This window comes from Lycium ferocissimum, chromosome 5 (assembly GCF_029784015.1).
Source record: "Lycium ferocissimum isolate CSIRO_LF1 chromosome 5, AGI_CSIRO_Lferr_CH_V1, whole genome shotgun sequence".
Classification (NCBI taxonomy): domain Eukaryota; kingdom Viridiplantae; phylum Streptophyta; class Magnoliopsida; order Solanales; family Solanaceae; genus Lycium; species Lycium ferocissimum.
In genome coordinates, this window is record NC_081346.1 from 74,429,397 (window position 1) to 74,450,293 (window position 20,897).

At 36.9% G+C, this 20,897-nt stretch overlaps 1 protein-coding gene across 3 annotated transcripts in view; it reads left to right on the top strand.

The window, feature by feature from the left end:
- The first annotated feature begins 1,260 nt into the window (after positions 1-1,260).
- The window catches only part of LOC132057441 (uncharacterized), a 74,750-nt gene continuing 55,113 nt past the window's right edge, over positions 1,261-20,897 (top strand). Inside the window, exons 1-8 of one of the 3 annotated variants that reach the window (XM_059450043.1) lie at positions 1,261-1,519; positions 3,432-3,513; positions 14,838-14,941; positions 15,728-15,823; positions 15,967-16,014; positions 18,594-18,644; positions 19,652-19,755; positions 19,934-20,051. In XM_059450043.1, coding sequence (XP_059306026.1) covers positions 1,505-1,519; positions 3,432-3,513; positions 14,838-14,941; positions 15,728-15,823; positions 15,967-16,014; positions 18,594-18,644; positions 19,652-19,755; positions 19,934-20,051 — 618 coding nt within the window. In that variant the 5' untranslated portion in view covers positions 1,261-1,504. Of the gene's footprint in view, positions 1,520-2,081; positions 2,112-2,474; positions 2,505-3,431; positions 3,514-14,837; positions 14,942-15,727; positions 15,824-15,966; positions 16,015-18,593; positions 18,645-19,651; positions 19,756-19,933; positions 20,052-20,897 lie in introns of those variants that run through there. The other 2 variants (XM_059450045.1, XM_059450044.1) reach the window with 2 other exon arrangements.

A 20,897-nucleotide genomic window follows, 5' to 3' on the forward strand; every position in this document is an offset into this window, starting at 1 on the left:
AAAGAGATATCATAGATAGGCTAGATTTATTTAGTGGTTCAAAAAAGTTAACTAGGAATAGAAGCTTCATGCATAGATTGAAACTGTAATTAGTTGTTGGTTTGCTGGAGGCTTATATTTCATACCATCCTAATGGTGAGTGTGAAACTGGGTGCTTTTTAGGTTGTGGTTATGGTTGTTTTGTTAATGGTAATCGTTCACATAGTTTACCAAAAAAAAAAAACTAATTAACTTTAAACTTTACCTTTTACGTGTAACGAGATGATTTATAACCACACAAATATTTCTGGCTTGTTTTGATTACAAAATTCAAAAATCTTCTTTTATTTCTTAAAATACGTGCTCAGTCAAACTATTTATAAATCACATAAAAGGAGATGGAGGGAGCAATAATTACAAACAAAAGAACGGGTGGGCATAAATACCGAAAATCGAAAAACAGGACCGAACCAAACCGAACTAGTTTGGTTCGGTGTTTGGTGTCCATCTTCAAAAAACCGAAACCGAAATAGCCGAAATCGAAATTTGATAAAACCGAACCGAAGAACTGAATACCCACCGAAATTTAATACATTACCCAAAAAAATTAAAATAGTCCAGGCCTATTAATCTTAAGCCAAAAAAAAAAAACTCAATTGTAACAAACCCTCTTTTACTTTTGTATGCCTAATTTTCCACTTCAGTTGAGAAAATTAAATATCCTTAACAAAGGAAGGCGACTAGGATGTGTCTTTAGGATTAATGCATGTCCTTTATGTATTTTCTTAATTATTCTTACGGTATGTATATAACACCAAGTAATCCTATATCATGGTTATGGTTTTTTGTTCTTGTGTATCCTGTTTGTTTGATTTTGATTTCAATTTATCAGTTTTATATTTTATTGCTTTTGAGAATATGAATTAGTGTAATGGAATCGCTTCTAATATCATATATAAAAAAAAAACGAATTGAAAAAATCCAAACCAAACCGAATCTAGCTTCAAAAATTCAAAACCGAAAGAACTGAATCGAACTAATTTTGTTCGGTGTTCGATGTCCACCTTCAAAAAACCAAAACCGAAATAATCAAATCGATGTTTGATAAAACCGAACCGAATGCCCATCCCTAAACAAAAGCACCCAAACCCAACATTATAACCCGACACGTCGTTTGACCCGACCCGTTTAACAAAAAAAAAACTGCAGCTGGCCTGCAAATGCACAGTATTAGGAAATGAACTTTTTGCGTTATTCTTATACTTTACTTTCATCAACCCTTTCATTTCACCCATTTTTCTAATAATTCTTCACTTCTCTCCCTTCAAGGAATTCCACAAGTACTCTAAAAACTCCTTGTTTTTACATTCCAAAGCTCTTCGATCTTTTTTTTTCTCTCTACATTCGAGAAAGTTCTAGGGTTTCTTCTTCTTCTTCTTCAAAAAAAATGAATATCTTATATTAAGGCGGTGATCGCCGCTAATTATTAATTATCTCAAAGATCGCACATTGATTCATCATCATCATGTTCGAAGCACATGTAATTAACACTCTCATTTTCTCATTTCAGTTTACTTTGTTTAAAATTTGTACTGTATTTATTCCTCGTTAATTGAATTGTTTTTACAGTTTTTTTAGAGTTATAGTTTTTTCACTGATTAAGGTTTTGGAAATCATGAGGTGAATTACTTTCATTCTGTGTGTGTGTGTGTGTTATGAATTGCTTAAAGTTTGTACTGTATTTATTCCTTGTTAACTGAATTGTTTTTAGAGTTAATAGTTTTTTCACTGATTCAAATTTGGAAATCATGAGGTGAATTAGTTCAGTCTTTTTAGTTTACACCTCACCTCACTTCAGTTTTTTTTTTTTTTTTTTTGTGTTATGAATTGTTCAATGTTTGTACTGTATTTATTCCTTTTTATTATTATTATTATCTCGCCGTTGTGAAGGATAGACATTGATTCAACATCATGTTCAAAGCACATGTAAACAAACTAGTATCATTTTATCACCTTTTTTTTTTTTTTTTTTTTTTTTGTGTTATGAATTGTTTAAAGTTTGTACTGTATTTATTCCTCGTAAATCGAATTGTTTTTATCACCAGTAATTCATTATCATGTTCGAAGCACATGTAAACACTCTTATTTTCTCACTTAAGTTTTTTTTTTTTTTTTTTTTGTGTGTGTGTGTGTTATGAATTGTTCAAAGTTTGAACTATATTTATTGCTTGTTAATTGAATTGTTTTTAGAGGTATTGTTTTTCATTTGTGTTATATGCTTCTTAGTTTACACCTCATTTTACCTGTTCTATGTGTTGTTTAAAATTGTTCAAAGTTTGTACTGTATTTGTTGATCGTTAATTGAATTAGTTTCATCATCATGTTCGAAGCGCCCGTAAACAAACTTTCATCCTCACTTTTTTTTTTTTTTTGCTTATGAATTGTTCAAAGTTTGTACTGTATTTATTCCTTGTTAATTGAATTGTTTTAATTACCAATGATTCATCAACATGTTCGAAGCACATGTGAACAAACTCTCATTTTCTCACTTCATATTTTTTTTTTTTTGTGTTATGAATTGTTCAAAGTTTGTGCTGTAGTTATTCCTCGTAAATTGTCTTGTTTTTAGAGTTATACTCCCTCCGTTCACTTGTACTTGTCACGTTTCGCTTCTTGATAGTCAAACTACATGAACTTTGACCAACAAATGTATTTTTTGTTTTTCATCATATTAATATGAGAAGAATTGCAATTTATAGTATTTTTCGTATAGTTTTTGAACATCTAAATTTGAATTTAAAAAAATGAATTAATCTAATCCAATTTAGCTCCGAAGATTAGTCAAATTGACTTCCGAGTAGCGAATGGAGGGAGTAGTTTTTTCACTGATTAAGGTTTGGAAATCATGAGCAAATTAGTTTCAGCCTATTTTCCGCATATGCATTCGTAGTAGTAGATTTTTCTTAATGCCAGTCATTGGTCTACTATTTACTTATAGCTGTTGTGTTATGCGCTTTTAGTTTACACCTCACTTTACTTTTTCTTATGTGTTGTTTAAATTGTCCAAAGTTTATAATTAACTGTACAATAACAATGTTAGTATGTAAATAATCTATTTAAACAAAAGGAAATTCAATTTAGTTCCTTTATCTTTAGTATAGGGCACATTGTGATGGAACTAGCAGACACTCTTTTGTACTTACTATCGTTTGTACTATTTGCATCTACTTGATGCCTTTAGTGTAATCACTTACTTCATAAAAAAAATTATGCTTTCTAGTAAATTGTATTTGATAGAATCAACGGAAAAGGTAAGTATAATGTCATGTTTAATTAGCCGTTACTTCTTTTTTCCTCTTTTTCTTTTGTATTAGCTTTCGAGCAATAATGTGTACATGGTGTACCCATTCAAAAGATAGTTCCCTTTCAAAAATAATATGTACATGATGTAGGTTCTGCATTTGCTTCGAAGATATCTTGGTGAATATGTCCATGGATTGTCGGCAGAGGCATTGAGAATCAGCGTATGGAAAGGTATATTCATATTTTCTATTTCCTGCTTGGTATTTAAGTTTCCAATTCAATTTGCTCATTCACGTTATATTAGATTGTAGCTGAAAGGCTGGTAATTTTTTCCTTCTCTGATGAGATAAGTAGTGTATTGATTTGATGAGAAAAATTCAGTTAAGAGGCAGGTAGTTCTAATTTCCATGTGACAAGTGTACCATTCATCCACTGTGGTCGACTTCACTTTAACCCTGGTCTCTGATTATTCTTGAGCTTTAGTGATTAGATCTCAAAAGGCTAGTTCACTTATGCTTTTGATGTGTTGGAAACTCAATCCTTCTGTTTCGAGGTCATCCTGGTTGGTCTAGACTTAATATGTCGTAATTTTCTAGAATCTACTTCATTGCAAAATAGCCACGAGGTTATGGTGGGATATCTTTAGATGGTTTGGCGTTTATTGGGCTATGCCAAGATCCGTGGAGGAGTTGATGTTTAGTTGGAAGAGTGGAGCTAGAAGAAGAAGGCACAAGGCTTGGAATGTTACTCTTGCGTTAATGTTGGTCATTTGGAAGGAGAGAAATAGGAGAGCTTTAGAAGGGATGGAGATGAGCTTTGCTCAATTGAGGAGTAGTCTCCGATCCCTTATTTTCTTTTGGTGCAACCATCTAGTTCTTGTTTGTATAGAGGATTGGGCGTCTTTTGGAGAGAGGCATATTTTATAGGTTTCTCCTTTTTTGTATATCTCTTGTATATAGCCAAGATGGCATGTTTATTATTCAATGAAATCGTTTACTCGATCAATAAAATAATTTATATCGTAATTCTCTAAACATAGATTGGATCGTTTATTGACATCGCGGAACAAATGGTAGACTCTTTTTTTGCAACATGTTTTCTCCGATGTTTTCCACTTCTATTTTCTGGATCCGCAAAGGTAAAGAATATATATAGGACTCCCATTAACAATCGACAACGCTTCCTAAAATATCGCTTTTGACCCCATTCCCGCAGGACTGTACATTCCCCCAAATCCCCCTGCACCTCATTTCTACATTTATGAAACCTAGCTGCTAACAAGAACTTTCATTTCTTTACCTCCGTAAACTCCAGTTTTCTTTCATAACATAATAGAAAAATCCCGCCGCATTACCCAACTCGGGGGTATACTAATATTTCACCCATATTTCTCCTCGCACACTCCTTATAATGCTATCCAACCTTCTATTTTGGTATCCTCAAGACAAACGATGTAAAATCTGCGTTTTCTTAAACCTACCTTGATGATGTCCCCTTTGTTTGGTTCATTCACCCCTCTTACGTTCCAAGATACGATCTTAACATCTATACACAACTTCTTTCCTTTCCCCATTCAAATTCTGTTCCAGTTAGGCAGGATAATTGATACGCTCAAATTACACTTATTAGTGGCGTAAGCGGACGTTGTCAAATATCGTACCCCAAACAAGGTTGGGGTCGAATCCCACAGGGAATATGGAGAGAAAAAGATACTAATTATTTATGTAACTAATCTCTAGAAACTTTAATTTTATTAGAATAGTGTAGAGGAGAGGATTGGTTTTGTAGTCGCTATTTTGAAGTATTTGGAATTTGTTTGGATTAAAGAACCAAAGTTAGGTAACCCGCGATTAGATGTTATCTTATGGGTATCAATATGATATATTTCTAATGGGTCGGGTTTTGTATGCACTTAATCTTTAATGCACTTCCTAATATTTTCCAATAGTTAGAAAGTATTTCTTTTCATAATTTTCCCAAATGTAGAAAAGTTGCAAGTAAGACCGATTAAATATGCTGGAGACTCATCTTATCCTAATGAGTTCATTAAACGAGGTTAGCGCCCCGAGTCCTTGTATTATTTCAACTCACACCCTAGTTCATCTTTCCAAATAAACTAGGGTTTGTGCATAAGCAAGTTTTGCAACCACTAACTAACAATGAATATGAGAAATAATAAAACACATCACAACCCATTATATATATATATACAATGTTAGCCACCCATTACATAACACCCATCATTTGGGTCCACAACTTTGAGTAAAGAAACTACTCACACATAATGGTCTCAAAAGTAGTAAGCAATAAATGAGACATAAAGCTTACAAAGAGTGATAAAGATGATGGAAAATGGAATCTTATTGTCTTCACTAAGCTCCAAAAGTGGAGTAATCAATGCTCACCCACCAATGGAACTTTGTTCACGTGCACAATAAATACGGCGCCAAAAAATAACCTAAAATGTTCTTTAAATAGGCTCCAAAAACGCACGCAGCCGACTGACAAATTTGCCCCTGATAGCAAGATCGACGATTCGTCGATTCCTCCGTCCTTTATATCTTCAGCAATGTGATCCATTCGACGGTGCCGTCGACCAGTTCGACTTTCCGTCTCTCTCTCTTTTTTTTTTTTTTTTTTTGATAAAGGTAACATAGTATTCCGTCTCTCTCTTCTTGTTGACAGATCTTGATTGACGACACAAACGACGAAGCATCGATCAGTTCGACGCTTTGTCGATGGCTCCGTCCTTTGTCGTCTTCAACTAAGGCCATCACTGGAAAATCGAGCTTATCGACTCTTCGAAGGACGGTCCGTCGGCTGATCGACGGGACGTCGATTCTTCATATCTGGCCAATTTTTCCTTTGTTCTTTGTTTTTGGTTTTGGGCCATTGTTTTCCTAAAACACAACAAAAACATATTAACAAGAACTAGACTTACTTGAAAACAGCCAAAAATTCATAGTAAAAAGGCGTCGAATGTGCCACAAATCCGCGGCACATCAATTATTCGGCGGAGCACCCCCCCTTCCCAACTTCTATCACTCAGCCCTCCTTCTACTTCTAGATCTCCTTTCGTACACTACAATCCTACCATTGCCCCCTCCCTTTTAATCCATTTCTCTGCTCTCTGACCCAATTATAACTCTTTAAATGTCATGCAATAGCGGCAGGACTCTATCCTCCTTCCCTTCAAATGATACACCTAAAAAAGCTCCCAAAGCACAAACACTTCTTGCTCGCCTATTCGGAAAGTCTTCTTTCCCCTTCAACAATTTTTTTGAAACTAGTACTATTGTATCCCTCAAGATTAAGGATATGTTGGTAACCTCCAAAAATCAACAAAAAGTGTAAATGAAACAAAAATAGATTTACAAGGCTCCAAAAAATTCTACAAGATCATCTACTTCCTCTATAAAACTCTCTTTACACCAAAAACAGAAAGTTAAAATACAATTCCTTTTCACTTTTTGTATGAATTGAATTTATCTTCAAAAACCATTCCTTTCTCTCCATACAGTCCAAGACTAAAGAACAGAGTCCAAGTTTGAGCTGTAAATTTGCAGTGAAAAAACAAGTGGTTATTGGTTTCCCCAGTTTCATGGCATAGAAAAAACATGGACACAATTGGCATACCCTTTCTATGAAGTACTTCAAAGGTGAGACAAGCCCTTTTAGACACCATGTGAAGCATTCCACCTTGGTTGGTAGGCCATCCAAATCCTTGGGCACCTTCTATTTTCTGCATTATTCTCCTTTTTATATCTTATTGACTGAAAAAGCTCCATCCATAGTATGTCTCAATCTAATGGTATCTAGCTCAGTGGAGGTGCTGGTGAAGCCTTCAACCTCCTTCAGTAGTGTTGCCACCTTCCGCACTTCCCAATCATTCAAATGTCTCCTAAAGGTAAGTTCCAACCTTGGGAGGTCCAGCATACACTGATAGTGACATCAGGATTGTTTCATAAGACAAATGAATTAGGGAAAGAGTCCTTTAGAGGTACCTCACCAATCAAGAACACTTTATGCTACTATCTCCTTGCAATTTTGGCCATAAAGCTTTGATTGTCCTCTACACCCCCACTCAGTAAGAGTTAGTAACCTCATTTGAGCATCAATGATTTGACTGACCAAATTTATGTTGAATAACTTCCCTCCACAAAGCTTGTTCCTCCCCATTGAACCTCCATAGCCGCTTCATCAAAAGACATCTATTTTGTATCTTCAGGTTTCTAATGCCCAGGCCTCCCTGGCTCTTGCTCAGTTGTGCTGTTTCCCAGTTAACTAGATTATAACCTCTGCCCTCTTTGTTACCTTCTAATAGAAAATCTCTTCTCAATATGTCTAGCTTCTTCATCACACTGGTAGGAACGGGAAAAAGAGACATCACATAAGTTGGGAGGGAGACCAAACGGAGTTTATCAATGTGATTATGCCCCCTAAGGATAAGTACCGAGCCTTCCACTGTGTTAATTTCATCTCATTCTTTTCCACAGTGCCATTCCAAATCTCCATTGCCTTGTATCTACTTGCCAGGGGCATGCCAAGATAGACAGTTGACAATTTGTCCACCCAACAACCTAGAATATTAGCTAAGGTCTGAATGTGTGCTACTTCTTTTATGAGTAGTAAATTGCTTTTTCTCCCGTTTAGCCCCAAACCAGAAGAAGCTTCAAAGACCGCTTCAACAATTTCTAAAGGAAAGGCACTCTACTCCATGATTGAATTTTGGCACTTATCGACACAACCATCAACCTTGGAAAAATTCTCTTCAACCGTCAGTAATTGGGTTTTTGATTTGCTGCCTCGTACATTACTAGCTTGTTGGGTGTTGGCATCAGATACATGGTCTTTTAGAGTTTTGAGTGCTTACCCAAATCTAGAACAGTCCTTAACCATAAGGTATCCTATAAAATATTTTATATTCTTAACATGTATGGAATTTCATGTCAAAAAGAGATGCTAATCCAACAATAATGGAGTATACAAGGGGAGAAATGCTTTGGGATTTGAGATTTAGGAGGAACATGCAAGATTAAGGGGTGGAGAATTTCAAAATTTGGTCGAGTTTCTTCTCAAACAAAGAACTTCACAGGATGGCCAAGATGTATGGAGATGGGGGATAACATATTTTCTGGTTAGTCCTTTATGTGAGCTCTAACTAGGAAGGAGTAAGCGTTCCCACATATCTCATATCGTATTGACCATGTTGGATCGCACTGTTCTGATACCAAAAATGATAGTAATCAGGGAATAGAGGACACAAGAGCTAGAATAAAAAATTGTGATTTATTGGTAATAGATCGTGCAAGAATCTTAAACACAATTGCACCAATTAAGATGTCCGTATGGATAGGACAAGACTCCAGAATATGGTAGTTTAAATCTGAAATTGCATATCCAACTAACTAGTCCTAATTACATATTTATAGATAATACAATAGGATAAGATTAACATCAGACAACTATAAACTGGGGATAATAAATTGCTGGAGCAGTTTCAGGAAGCAGTTGGTTGACAGTTTCTCCAGGGGTACACTTCAAAAACTGCAGAAGTTGCACTTCATTAAGACTTTTCAATTCTTTATCCTTTTGTTGATATTTTCTTGTAGAGTAAGTCTCGAGAGGTGGGTCAGAATCAATGCACCCCCGCTGAAAAGATGCCTTGAGGACAAGGCAACAACAAGCAAGTCATAGTCTTCGCAGCTAGCCTTTTCAACAGGTCGAAGACGCCATTGAATAAGTAATTCCAGAGTTGGCACTTCCAATTGTTTCACCTAACGATGCAATAAAACTTTTTCAGGTTCCACCATGAATTCCAATTCACTTGATAGTGGCAAGGTGGAGGGGAAGCAATATCTGAACAACTACGAGTAGGACGAAGCAACGAGACGTGAAAAATAGGATGGACCTTGGATGTTTGAGGCAGCTGCGATTCATAAGCAATAGGACCAACTTTGCGAACAATTTTGTATGGGCCGAAATATAATGGAGAAAGCTTCTCATTAGGACGTTTGGCTAAACTCTTCTGCCGTTAAGGTCGTAAACAAAGAAAGACAAAGATACCACATTAAAAGATAAGTCCCACTGCTTGGAGTCAGCTTGAGATTTCATTTTGGATTGAGCCTTCATGAGATTGGAGCGTGGGGCTGTTAACATTTGTTCTCGTTCCATGAGTTGCTATTCATGTTCAACTATTTTAGTTTCTCTATGGACAAAAGGATGCGAGAGTGGTGGTTCCCTCCCATACACAATTTGGAAATAAGTCATATTGGCTGAAAAATGGTAGCCACAGTTGAAAGAGTATTCAACCCAAGGTATATACTGAAGCCATGATTTTGGCTTGTCGTGACCAAAACAACGCAAGTTATTTTCAAGGCATTGATTGACCACCTCCGTTTGACCGTCAGATTGGGGATGACATGAAGTACCCATACGGAGACAAGTGCGACTAAGGCAAAAAAGTTCCTTCCAAATGCACTTGTGAAAACAACATCACGATCCGAAGGAATAGAGCGAGGTAAACCATGCAACCTGACAATCTCTTTACAGAAGACACCAGCCACTGTTTTAGCCGTAAAGGGATGAGATAAAGCAAGAAAATGGTCCACCACCACAAGAATAGTATCGAAGCCATTTGAAGGAGGAAGTCTAACAATGAAGTCTAGGGAGATATCCTCCCAAATTTTATTAGGAACTGGCAAAGGCAGCAAGAGATCAGCAAGCGCTAACGTTTCATATTTATTTTGCTGGTGTATCAAACAATTCTAGACAAACAACTTAACATCATGCTTCAAATGAGGCCAGAAAAATTTGTCGATATCCTTTTGAGGGTTTTCACGTAACCTTCGCGCTCTTCTGTTGGAGAATCATGTGACTCCGCTAAAATCTTGGCTTTCAGCTCAGGATAGTTAGGAATAACCAACCGAGATTTGTAGTAAATAGTTAGCAGACAATGAGAAATCAGGATGAGCCGACGGATTAGAGCATAGTTGATCCCGAATTTACTTAGTGTGTGGATGATGAGCAGCTTCAATTGCTTCTCTCAAATCACTGAAATCTAATGGAACATGCATCACCAAAGTAAAAAAATCAGCATGTTGAGGGTGGCAGGATAAGGCATCAGCTCTTTTGTTTTCACTTCTCGACTTATAGACAATAGTGAAATCAAATAGCGTTGCTGTTCAGCTGAAGAAAGATTTTTGGTTTTTTTGTAAAGCGGAATTCTCCTTTGACTCGATCTTTAATTGAAGTATAGCATTATGAAAACTCTTTAAGAAATTCCATAAATAAGTTTATCAAGGATTTTGAGAAAATCCGACTTAGGCTGCAATGGTCGGTAGTGACAATAAAATGCCGGCCCAAGATATAGTGCTTCCATTTTTGAAGTGCAAGGACCAAAGCCAGCAATTTGCGATCATAAGTAGATTTAATGCGATTAGAAAAGGAAAATCCCTTACTGAAATGGGCAATTGGATGGTACTGTTGCAGTAAAATAGCCCCTACTCCATCAGATGATGCATCACACTCAACTCAACTGTTGAGTGAAGCTGGAAAGAAGAAGCACCGGTGTTGATGTCAAGATCCTCCTAAGATTTTGGAAAACCTCTTCTACTTTTGCATTCCAGAAAAAACATCTTGCTTGGTCAATTTCGTTAAAGGACGAGCGATAATTCTTTAGTTCTTAACAAAGCGCCGATAATAACCCGTGAGACCTAAGAATCCTCGGAGTTCTTTGACATTATTTGAAACAGGCCATTCCAACACTGCTGATATTTTTTCTGAATCCACAGCAACTCCATCTCGGGAAGTCACATGACCCGAAAAACCAACTTGGTGTTGTCCAAACAAACAATTTTTGGATTAGCGAAAAAAAAGTTGACAGAAACAAGATGAAGGGTTGTTTGAAGGTGTTGGTATGTTTGAGGGTCGGGACTATAGATTAGAATATCGTCAAAGAACACTAGGGCGAGTTTTCTAAGGTATGGCGTGAAAAGATCATTCATGGCAGCTGGAAACGTGGATGTTTCATTGGTGAGTCCAAAAGCCATTACGAGAAACTCATAATGGCCTGAATGAGTACGAAAGACAGTTTATAGACATCATTAGGTTGGACACGGACATGATGGTATCCTGAACGATGATCAATTTTTGAAAAAATTGTGGCTTCATGTAACTCATCTAGCAACTCATCAATATTGGGTATGGGATATTTGTCAGGAACAGTGATTTTGTTAACGCTACGGTAATCCACACAACCTCCAAGAATTATCTTTCTTTTTCACTAGCAAAACTGGGCTAGCAAAGGGGCTTGAACTAGGGTGACTAAAACCAGATTCTAATAAAGGAGCAACTTGGTTCTCAATTTCAGTCTTTTGGCCATATGGGTAACGATAAGGTCTGATGTTTGGAGGTTTAGAATTTGGTAACAGAGGAATAGCACGGGAATGTGGTCTAAGTGGTGAAAGAGATTGTTGTTCAGAAAACACAAACTGAAATTCATCTAAAAGTGTTTGGATTGGATTACCTTGATAACATGTTAAAAGATTGAAGGGAAGCCGTGGCGGAATTTCTCGATCTCACCCCTTGCAGTTTGTAATGTTTCCCTTGCTAATTGAAAATTATGAACATATCCTTCCAGTTAAGGTTGAATAGTATTGAGAGAAGCTAACCATTTGATACCAAAAACCAAATCACCCGTCTAATTGCAAAAGGGTAGTAATCCTGAGTGATGGTGGACCCTGGCAATTGAGTTTGAAGATTCCGACAAACTTTAGCACCGTATGATGTCCCCATTCCTGATTTGCACACCAGTTGGAACTATCTCTACTGGAAGTTTATGCTCCTCTACAATGGATTCAACCACAAAATTATGTGTGGAACTACTATTAAAACCATTTTATGGTTGATTTCACCCTGAAGCTTCATTGTAGCACCCACTGTCTATCCCAAAATGGCATGGAAAGAAAATTTCAGCAATATCAGTTTCTTGAGGCTCGCCCACGTCTGTTGTATTGACCTCGTCAACATCTTTCAATTGATTTCCTCCGGTAAGCTTCATGAGAGATAGTTTCGTAGATTTGCATCTATGACCGAGTGCAAATTTCTCATGGCAACGATAACAAAATCGATGTGCCATAAGATTTCTCCTCTCTGTATCCCATGTTCGCGTTTGAAGAAGTTGATAACCGTCTGGGATGGAAGACACATTGTTGAGTGAATTTTGATGTGCAGAGGAAGAAGTAGCATTGTTTTGGGTGTTCTTAATAAAGTGCGATGGGTTTTATGTAGTGGGTCTGCTGGTTGGGGTCGAATGAGCCCTATATTGCTGTGAGTTGGGCCTAATTTATTTTCAAATTCAAGCGCTAAACTTATAGCCATATAAACTGTTCAGGGCTTGTGAATCCTGACATCAGATTTAAGATCCTCTTTTAACCCATTTAGGAACACTCCTAAGAGCTAAGTTGCTCGGACTCGGGTGCGGGTGTCCGATACGGGTGCAGATCTAGAGGTCGGATCCTTCATGATCTAAATCTTAAGATTCGGGGGGTACGGATCTAGGTATGGATACATGTGCTGGGATTCAACTAAAAATAATTCAAATATCTGAAAATAAAGTTATAATAAATATGCCCAAATTATAGTGGACTGTTTAGAAGGAAAAGAATGCACGAATTTTGAGAGCAAGTTTGAATGTGTAATTATTATTAAGTATAGATGCATCTCCTTCAGTTTTTTTGGTGTAACAGGGCTATTGCAATGATATAGAGGTGTAACATGGCCATTGCAATAGCCCTAGCTTTTGTTTTGATTTCAGAAATCATTGCCTGTCTCAAATTTCTCTATCGATTTTGGTCAAAGTACCCAAACTTGTTTGACCAAATTGGGTACGGATCCCACACCCACACCCCTGTCGTGTCAACACGGTTATGGCAGCGAAAATGAAGAGTCCGAGTAATTTAGCCTAAGAGACAGTGATCTGACCAGTTTGTGACCTAAACAAACGCTTAGCAAATTCTTGTCAATACTTCTGTACAAAACCTATTTGCTGAATGCTACAAAGATGTTCGTCCGGATTTTGGAACTCTGCAGGTCCATAATTTTCTTGCAATGCTTTAACAAACTCTTCCCAATAAAGCAAAGAGATCAAGAGCATCGCCTTTCAGATATATCGCTGCGATGTCAACTTTGTGTTCCTCTGGAGTTTGATAATAGCAAAAATACTTTTCTGCTTTCAAATCCATCCACTGGGATCACCTCCTTCAAATCTGAGAAAGTCCATCTTTGTGTGTGGCCTCCGGAAAGGAATTTTTGGCCACGCTGGACTATCATTGTCTTCTTCCTCTTCTTGCCAAGTGGATTTTCCTCCATTAAGGGTTCTGTGACTGGTTTCCTTTTGTTGGGTGAGGCCAGTCTGGGCTTTCGATATAGCAACTTCTGTTGCCAGCAAATCAATCATATTTAGTTTTGATGCTACGACAGATAATTGCTGGACAAGAGTTTCAACATTGGGAGCGTCTTCTTGAGAATTAGAAGATCTGGTATTGAACATGTTTGATCGCACTGCTTTGATACCAAAACTGATAGTAACCAGGGAATAGAGAACACAAGAACTAGAATAAGAAACTGCGACTTATTGGTAATAGATAATGCAAGAATCTTAAGCACAATTACACCAATTAAGATGTCCGTATGGAGAGAACAAGACTCCAGAAAATTGTAGTTTTAAATATGAAATTGCATATCCAACTAACTAGTCCTAATTATATATTTATAGATAATATAATGGGATAAGATTAACATCAGACAACTATAAACTAGGGATAGTAAACTGATGGAGCAGTTCCAGGAAACGTAAGGTCGTATGCATTAGTTGGTGTTTCCTATGCAAGGAAGCAGGTGAGGACGTGGATAATCTTCTGCTACATTACAGTCTAGCCACAGGATGATGGTGGGATTTTTTCTTGGACAATGCCAAGAACGGTAAAGGAGTTGTTCAGTTGGAAGAGCTGAAGGAGAAGAAGGCACATGGCTCATAAGGTGTCTCCTTTTGCTTTGATGTGGGTCATTTGGAGAGTGAGATATAGGAGAGCTTTTGAAGGGATCGAGATGAATTTTGTTCAATTGAGGAGTTGTATCTGATCCGTTATTTTCTTTTGGTGCACCCATCCCGGTTTGTATAGAAGACTGGGTGTCTTTCATGGAGAACCATATTCTGTAGGTTTCTCCATGTATACTTCCTGTATACGACCAAGTTTGCCTTTTTTATTAATGAAATCTTATTTACCTGTTAAAAAGAGTTCTTCTTTGCAACTGCAAAAAGCTGCAAGTGGGGATGGCACACTTCTTAACAAAACATCTTTTTTGAGCCTTCCCCGAAAAGTACATTTTATATTATGTGAATTTAAGGCTCATTATTGTGCTTCTCCGAACTGTGTGGTAGCCTGCTAAATTATTTATAAATTCACCTTCATCTGTCAAAAACAAAAAGGGGTTTCGCGTCCTAAATTTCTGCTGGTATCCCCTGTTACAATCTTCTTTCATTCTTTTTATAGGTGATGTGGTTCTCAAGGACTTGAAATTGAAGGCGGAGGCTTTGAATTCGCTGAAACTACCAGTTACTGTCAAAGCTGGTTTTGTTGGAACCATAACTCTTAAGGTATTTTGATAATTGATTTCTTTTCAGTTACTTTTTGGTCACTTTCTAGCAAGTCAATCATCCTTGTTTAAATTATTTTACTTAATAAATATGCCTTTATGAATTTCGTGGTTTATAGTTCTCATGCATGCTTCTTATAGGTTCTGTTTGTTTCTGCTTTATTACCTGTTGTAGTTACTCACAATTTTATTTTAATTGTGGTTATATGAATCTTAGTAATTACAATTATGATGTGCTCACCGAGGGTACTTAATTTGTGATTTCTTTGAGAGGTTTCCTATCTTTTCTGTCAATACAAAACTCGTTGGAAACTTATTTGCATATGTCCAGGTATTAGGACTATGAATCTTATATACCATTTTGATATGTTAAAGTAAATGGACCTGGGGTCTTATTCAACTATAAAAGCTAGCTCATGGGGTGCTGATTTTTTTTTAATGATAATGTTACTGTTACCATTTTCAAAAAAAGGTTAGCTCATGGAGTGCGAATTACCCAAGGCCAAGACCATATAAGCACGCAACAACCTATTCCCTCAATCAGTGTGGGAGACTTAAAACTCCCCCGACCATATAAGTTACCACTGATCAAAAGAAGTTTTGCTTTTTATGTTGTTTTATCTTTTTATTAAGTTACCAGTTTACCATTTATGTACACCAAAATGGTAACAAAAGCATTTATAAATTAGGTGCGTGGATCATTTTGCTTTTACAACTGTCGCTTTTTTCCTAGACGGTTACATCTCATGTTTTTTGCTTTTTAATATCACTTTCTGTCTGAATACAGGTTCCTTGGAAAAGTCTTGGCAAGGAGCCCGTCATTGTTCTTATTGATAGAGTCTTCATTTTAGCTCATCCTGTTGATGATGGAAGGTCTCTTAAGGTAGGACGCGCACAACATTTGTTGATTTGATTGCAATGATGTATGGCAGCCTTTATTATTTTTGAAATCTTTGATGTTCAGAAAGCATAAAATTTTAAGTGGTGCAGAAAATTAATATATGTTTACATTTTTGTTCTCATCAGGAAGAAGACCGGAAAAAACTTTTCGAGGCAAAACTTCAACAAATAGAGGTGAACGCTCGTTTTATGCAATCCTTTATCAAATGCTTTTGATTATTGTCAAAGGCTCATATTTAGTTAGACTTCTTCTCATAAATATATTTAGTTTGACCTAGTACTTCTACATGTTTATTTTTCATTCTGATGATACGGGTCAAATTAACCTTCAGTTTGATTACTGAAGCAATGGGATGGATTAACTGCTATTGGTGTAGCGATGAGATGCAACAACAACAACATCATACCCGGTGTAATCCCACAAGTGGGGTCTGGGGAGGGTAGTATGTACGCAGACCTTACCTCTACCTTCCCGCTGTTTCCTGGACAGCGATGAGAGGCAATTGTTCAAAAAATTTTGAATGCATGTTCACCCTCTTCCTTACTCCTACTTTATGAGAAAGAGAAGGGTTAATGAGAGAATAAAGTAGCTTGATCGTTCCTCAAGCTTGGTTGGAAATTTATAGTACAGTGTACACACATTAGGTAAGCTTATAAATTTTTACAAAATAAATTCCTAATCAAATCCCTAAATCTAGATCAAATCATCCAAATTAATGCCAATCATAAAAAAATCTTAGCACTTCCCCTCAAGCTAGAGCGTACATATATAAGCTCCAAATGTATTCAATCTGAGGTCCTCTGAGAGTCTTAATAAGAACTTCTGCCAAACATGATCATTCAAGCTAACAAAAATGGTGGCTACGCTTCTGGAATCAATCTTATGTCTAATAAAATACAGTCCACTTTCATATGTTTTGCCCTTCATTAAAAACAGGATTTGATGCAATGGTAAGACGGCTTGGTTGTGGCATATTAGCCTCATCTGTTTGACCTCTACACACCTTAACTGGAGCTATTGTTTTAACCAGATAAGCTCAGAAGTAGTAAGCACCATAACTCGATATTCTGCTTCTCCACTAAATCTGGCGACAACATCTTGCTTTTTACTTTTCACCTCCCAAGTATTGTTGACCTGTAGAGCATTCATTTCTTGAGCATCACATTTCCAAACATGTATAAAATCTCATTTAAAAAGGGATGTCGGTTCAATGACTATGGAGTTTGCAAGAGGTAGAAGTACATTGGCTTTGAGGTTTAGGAGGAGTATGCAAGATTGAGAGTTTGCCGAATTTTAATGTTTGGTTGAATTGCTTTATAATTGAAGAACAACACCAGATAGCCATGATGTATGGAGATGAGGGGTGGGGGATAACGACGTCTTTTCTCTGAAGTCCTGTTATGAGAAGCTTCTGATCAGGGAGGAGTTAGCATTTCCACATATCTCAATATGGATCTCTAGGGCACCGAGGAAGGTGTGTTTTCCACTTGGCTAGCTGCAAAAGAGATGATCATGACGGCAGAAAATTTGAGGTAGAGGAACATGACTTGTATCAATAGGTGTTTCATGTGCAAAAACTCAGGAGAAGATGTGAATCACCCCCTCTTATATTATTTATAGCATGTTGCTTGTGGTGTGAGATTCTGAGATGGTTTGAGATTGAGTTGGTGATGCCTGGCACATGGAAAGAAATAATGTTTAGTTGGACTTTTAGAAGACTGAAGAGAAGCAGCAAGGTAGTGGGTGTTGCTCCTCTGGCACTTATGTGGACCATATGGAGTGAAATATGAGAGATTTTGATGGAGTAGAGAAGGATTTTGTACCCTTGAGGAATAGCAACTTTAAAGACTACCAACTTTTTTAAAGAATCCCTTGGCTTCTTTAAAGACTACCAACTTTTTAAAGACTCCCTTAGCTTTTAAAGACTACCAACTTTTTAATGTGAACGGGTTTTGACCCTTCAAGCTCTAGTGCCTTGTGGATGCATACAAAAGCTTTCAGTTTTCAAACATTGTTGTGTAAAGTAGCTTGATTGTTTTCTGTTGATTGGATAACATGGGAACAAGACTAGAGAATGATACAGTCATAGAATTGTGATGTAATGGGGATTGAATTATCTGGAATGATGAATCTAACATTGATTTGAATCAATGGTTGCTGTATTCATTCGTATGCTGGATCATACCACTGCTATCTAAAAAGTTCTGAGAATATTAAGGGTTGTCATGGGAACGGAAGAAAAACAGATGAGAAATTCATTGATGCAAGTTCACAGATTTATTGTGACAAGAACAATCAGATATATAAAAGTTTATTGGAAAACAAAAGTGGGAACTGAGTAGTTGGAGGGTGAGGATAACTATGTGACTAGGCGTTCTTATAAATAAGCACAAATGATTGAACAGAGGAAAGGATGTTACATTCCATTTTTGCCTGTTGTATGATAAGAATCGGAATAGTTGTGCAACTCCTTTGACATTCTTTTGTTTTGCAGAATACTTGGCAATATGGATACATGTGATGGATAATAATTTTTATATGATGTTTTCCTGGGGTTACCCCTTTTCTCCCTGAAATTTTGTTTATCTACCCTCTCACCTCCCCCAAATTTAAGAAAAGGTTGCGTTGTAGTGTCTGCAGTGTGGTTAAGCTTTACTTTAACTTCCTAAGTTTATCTCTGAACGACACCTTTTTATAACACTAATTCTTGAGTAGTCTCTTTTTACATCGATGCTTAATGCACACCATGCAGGAAGCAGAATCAGCCACCCTCGAGGCATTATCAAGATCAAAGTTGGGAAGTGTATGTTCTAAAACTCTGCCTATTATTTACAAGTTGAATTGATTTTGATGGTTGACATTCATGTTTCACTGACTCCTCCCATTTATCGTTTTTTTCAATTTACATTGGATAATCTCATTTCAAAAAAATTTACATTGGATAATATCTTCTACCATTAAAGCCAATGCAATAACATCTTCTAAATAAAATCTGTTTGACGTTGTTAAATGTGTCTAGGCATGTGCTTTTCGGTTCATAAATGGATGTCACTTGGCCATCATACATTTTTTTGTGTGCTCGTTCTGTGTCATTTGATGCATCTTAATACTTCTGTTTGTATTGTGGGATGTAACATTGGCCCTTTTTGGAGTTCGTAGATTGGGCACCATTACCTCCCCCCCACCCCCCCCAAAAAAAAAAAGAGCTCCAAGATACTCTTACAGTTGAAATATTGATGAAAATAAGAGCATGCCTATAAGCTGTTACACGTTTCAATATTAAATATGCGAGAGGATGCAAATCATTTGATTATGCGTTGCAAAATTGTCAATCTCTGGGATCTAAGGCTCAGTATGTTTGGTATTTCCTACTAATGCCCCTTGACCATTGAGCAACTTTAGTGGTGTTGGAACCTGAAATGAAGGACAGTGATTAGCAAACTATGATTTCTTCTAGCAGTTATGTTGAAAAGGTTGGGGAGTGGAGGCCGGAACGAAGGAAGTCAAAAGGCTTTTGCCTTTTAACGTATTATAATGATTCTTTGAGCACCACTGTGGTTGCTTTCTTCACTATGATAGTTAGTAGCTTTAAATGAACGTGGTAGGAATAAAGAACATCTGCACCAAGACTAGCATTTTTATCCTCTCTTTTGGATTTATTCTTTGAATTTGTATCCAACTGCTGTATCTGATTAATTTCTCTGTAATATTTACTTACATCGGCAAATTCTTTATCTTTGTTTGATATTCGCCGCTTGCGAATCAGGTGTTGAGTTGCCTGAAAATTAATAGTACTCTTTCCATTAACAGCCCCCTGCTGGAAATTCTTGGCTTGGGTCATTAATTGGTACTATAATTGGAAATCTCAAGATTTCAATTAGCAATGTCCATGTCAGATATGAGGATTCTGTCAGGTTTGTTTGTGTCAGTTATTGATGTCTTTCTAATCTGAGTTTAGTTTCACTATTTCTTTGATTGTATTATATCTCCATTATTTAGTCTTTTAATACTGTGATACTTTGATTTATAACTTCCATTCTTAGCTTGGTCTGCTTTTCTTCTTTTGCATATAATGGGTGGCCACAAATTTAGCAATCCTGGGCATCCATTTTCTTGTGGTGTTACTCTTGCAAAGCTTGCAGCAGTTACGATGGATGAACAAGGGAATGAAACCTTTGATACAAGTGGTGCTTTGGATAAATTGCGTAAGGTATGTTGTTTCTCTTTTTCAGGAGAACTGACTTTCTGGTCAATAAAATGGTAATAATCTGTCTTAAAGGTCAGAGGGAAATAAAATATTTGTATATTATAATTGGCATTGTTGTCCATGAGCATCCCAATTTTGTCTGGTTTGGTATATTGTTATTCCTTCTCCTCTTTACAGAGAGGTATTTCATATTGCCATAAGGAGAGTAGCAAGAGTATTTCATAGATTGGCACAATTATTTATTCAAATACAGGATTAGATTTATTTCAATTATCTTTGCATTTTTTCGCCGAAGAAGAGAACTTTCAGAGAAGTGGCAATATTGCCGTCACTCGGCATCAATAAGTCCGAGCTAATACTCTTGAAAGTGCTTAGGGATGACGTGGATCTAAGATTGGATTTTAGGGAGACTTATCTGGTGGGTTGATTGGGTAACTGAATTGTGGAGTGAGCTGCAAACTCAGGATTAGTGACATACGAACCCAAGGTATCGAAGTTTGTGTTTTGTGGATACTTTTTTGTTTTGATCAAGTAAATAAGATTTTACTAACAATGCTCACAAAAAACTCCCGCATACAAGGATAATACCAAAAAAGAAAACCTTACAAAATCATGTGGTTATCTACGAATGACACCCGATCTTCTATACCTACCGGAATCTCAAGGTTACACCAAAAGGAAATAAGGATAAGTGGCTAGTTCTCTTTCTCCATACTGGTCACATATGGGCTCATGGAGCAACATCCCACACCCGACGTGTTCTGTTCTGTCTACTAAAAGACCAGCTATACAACACTTCTCTGACTGTGTCTGACATCATCCATTGTAGACCTTACCAACACAAAATTT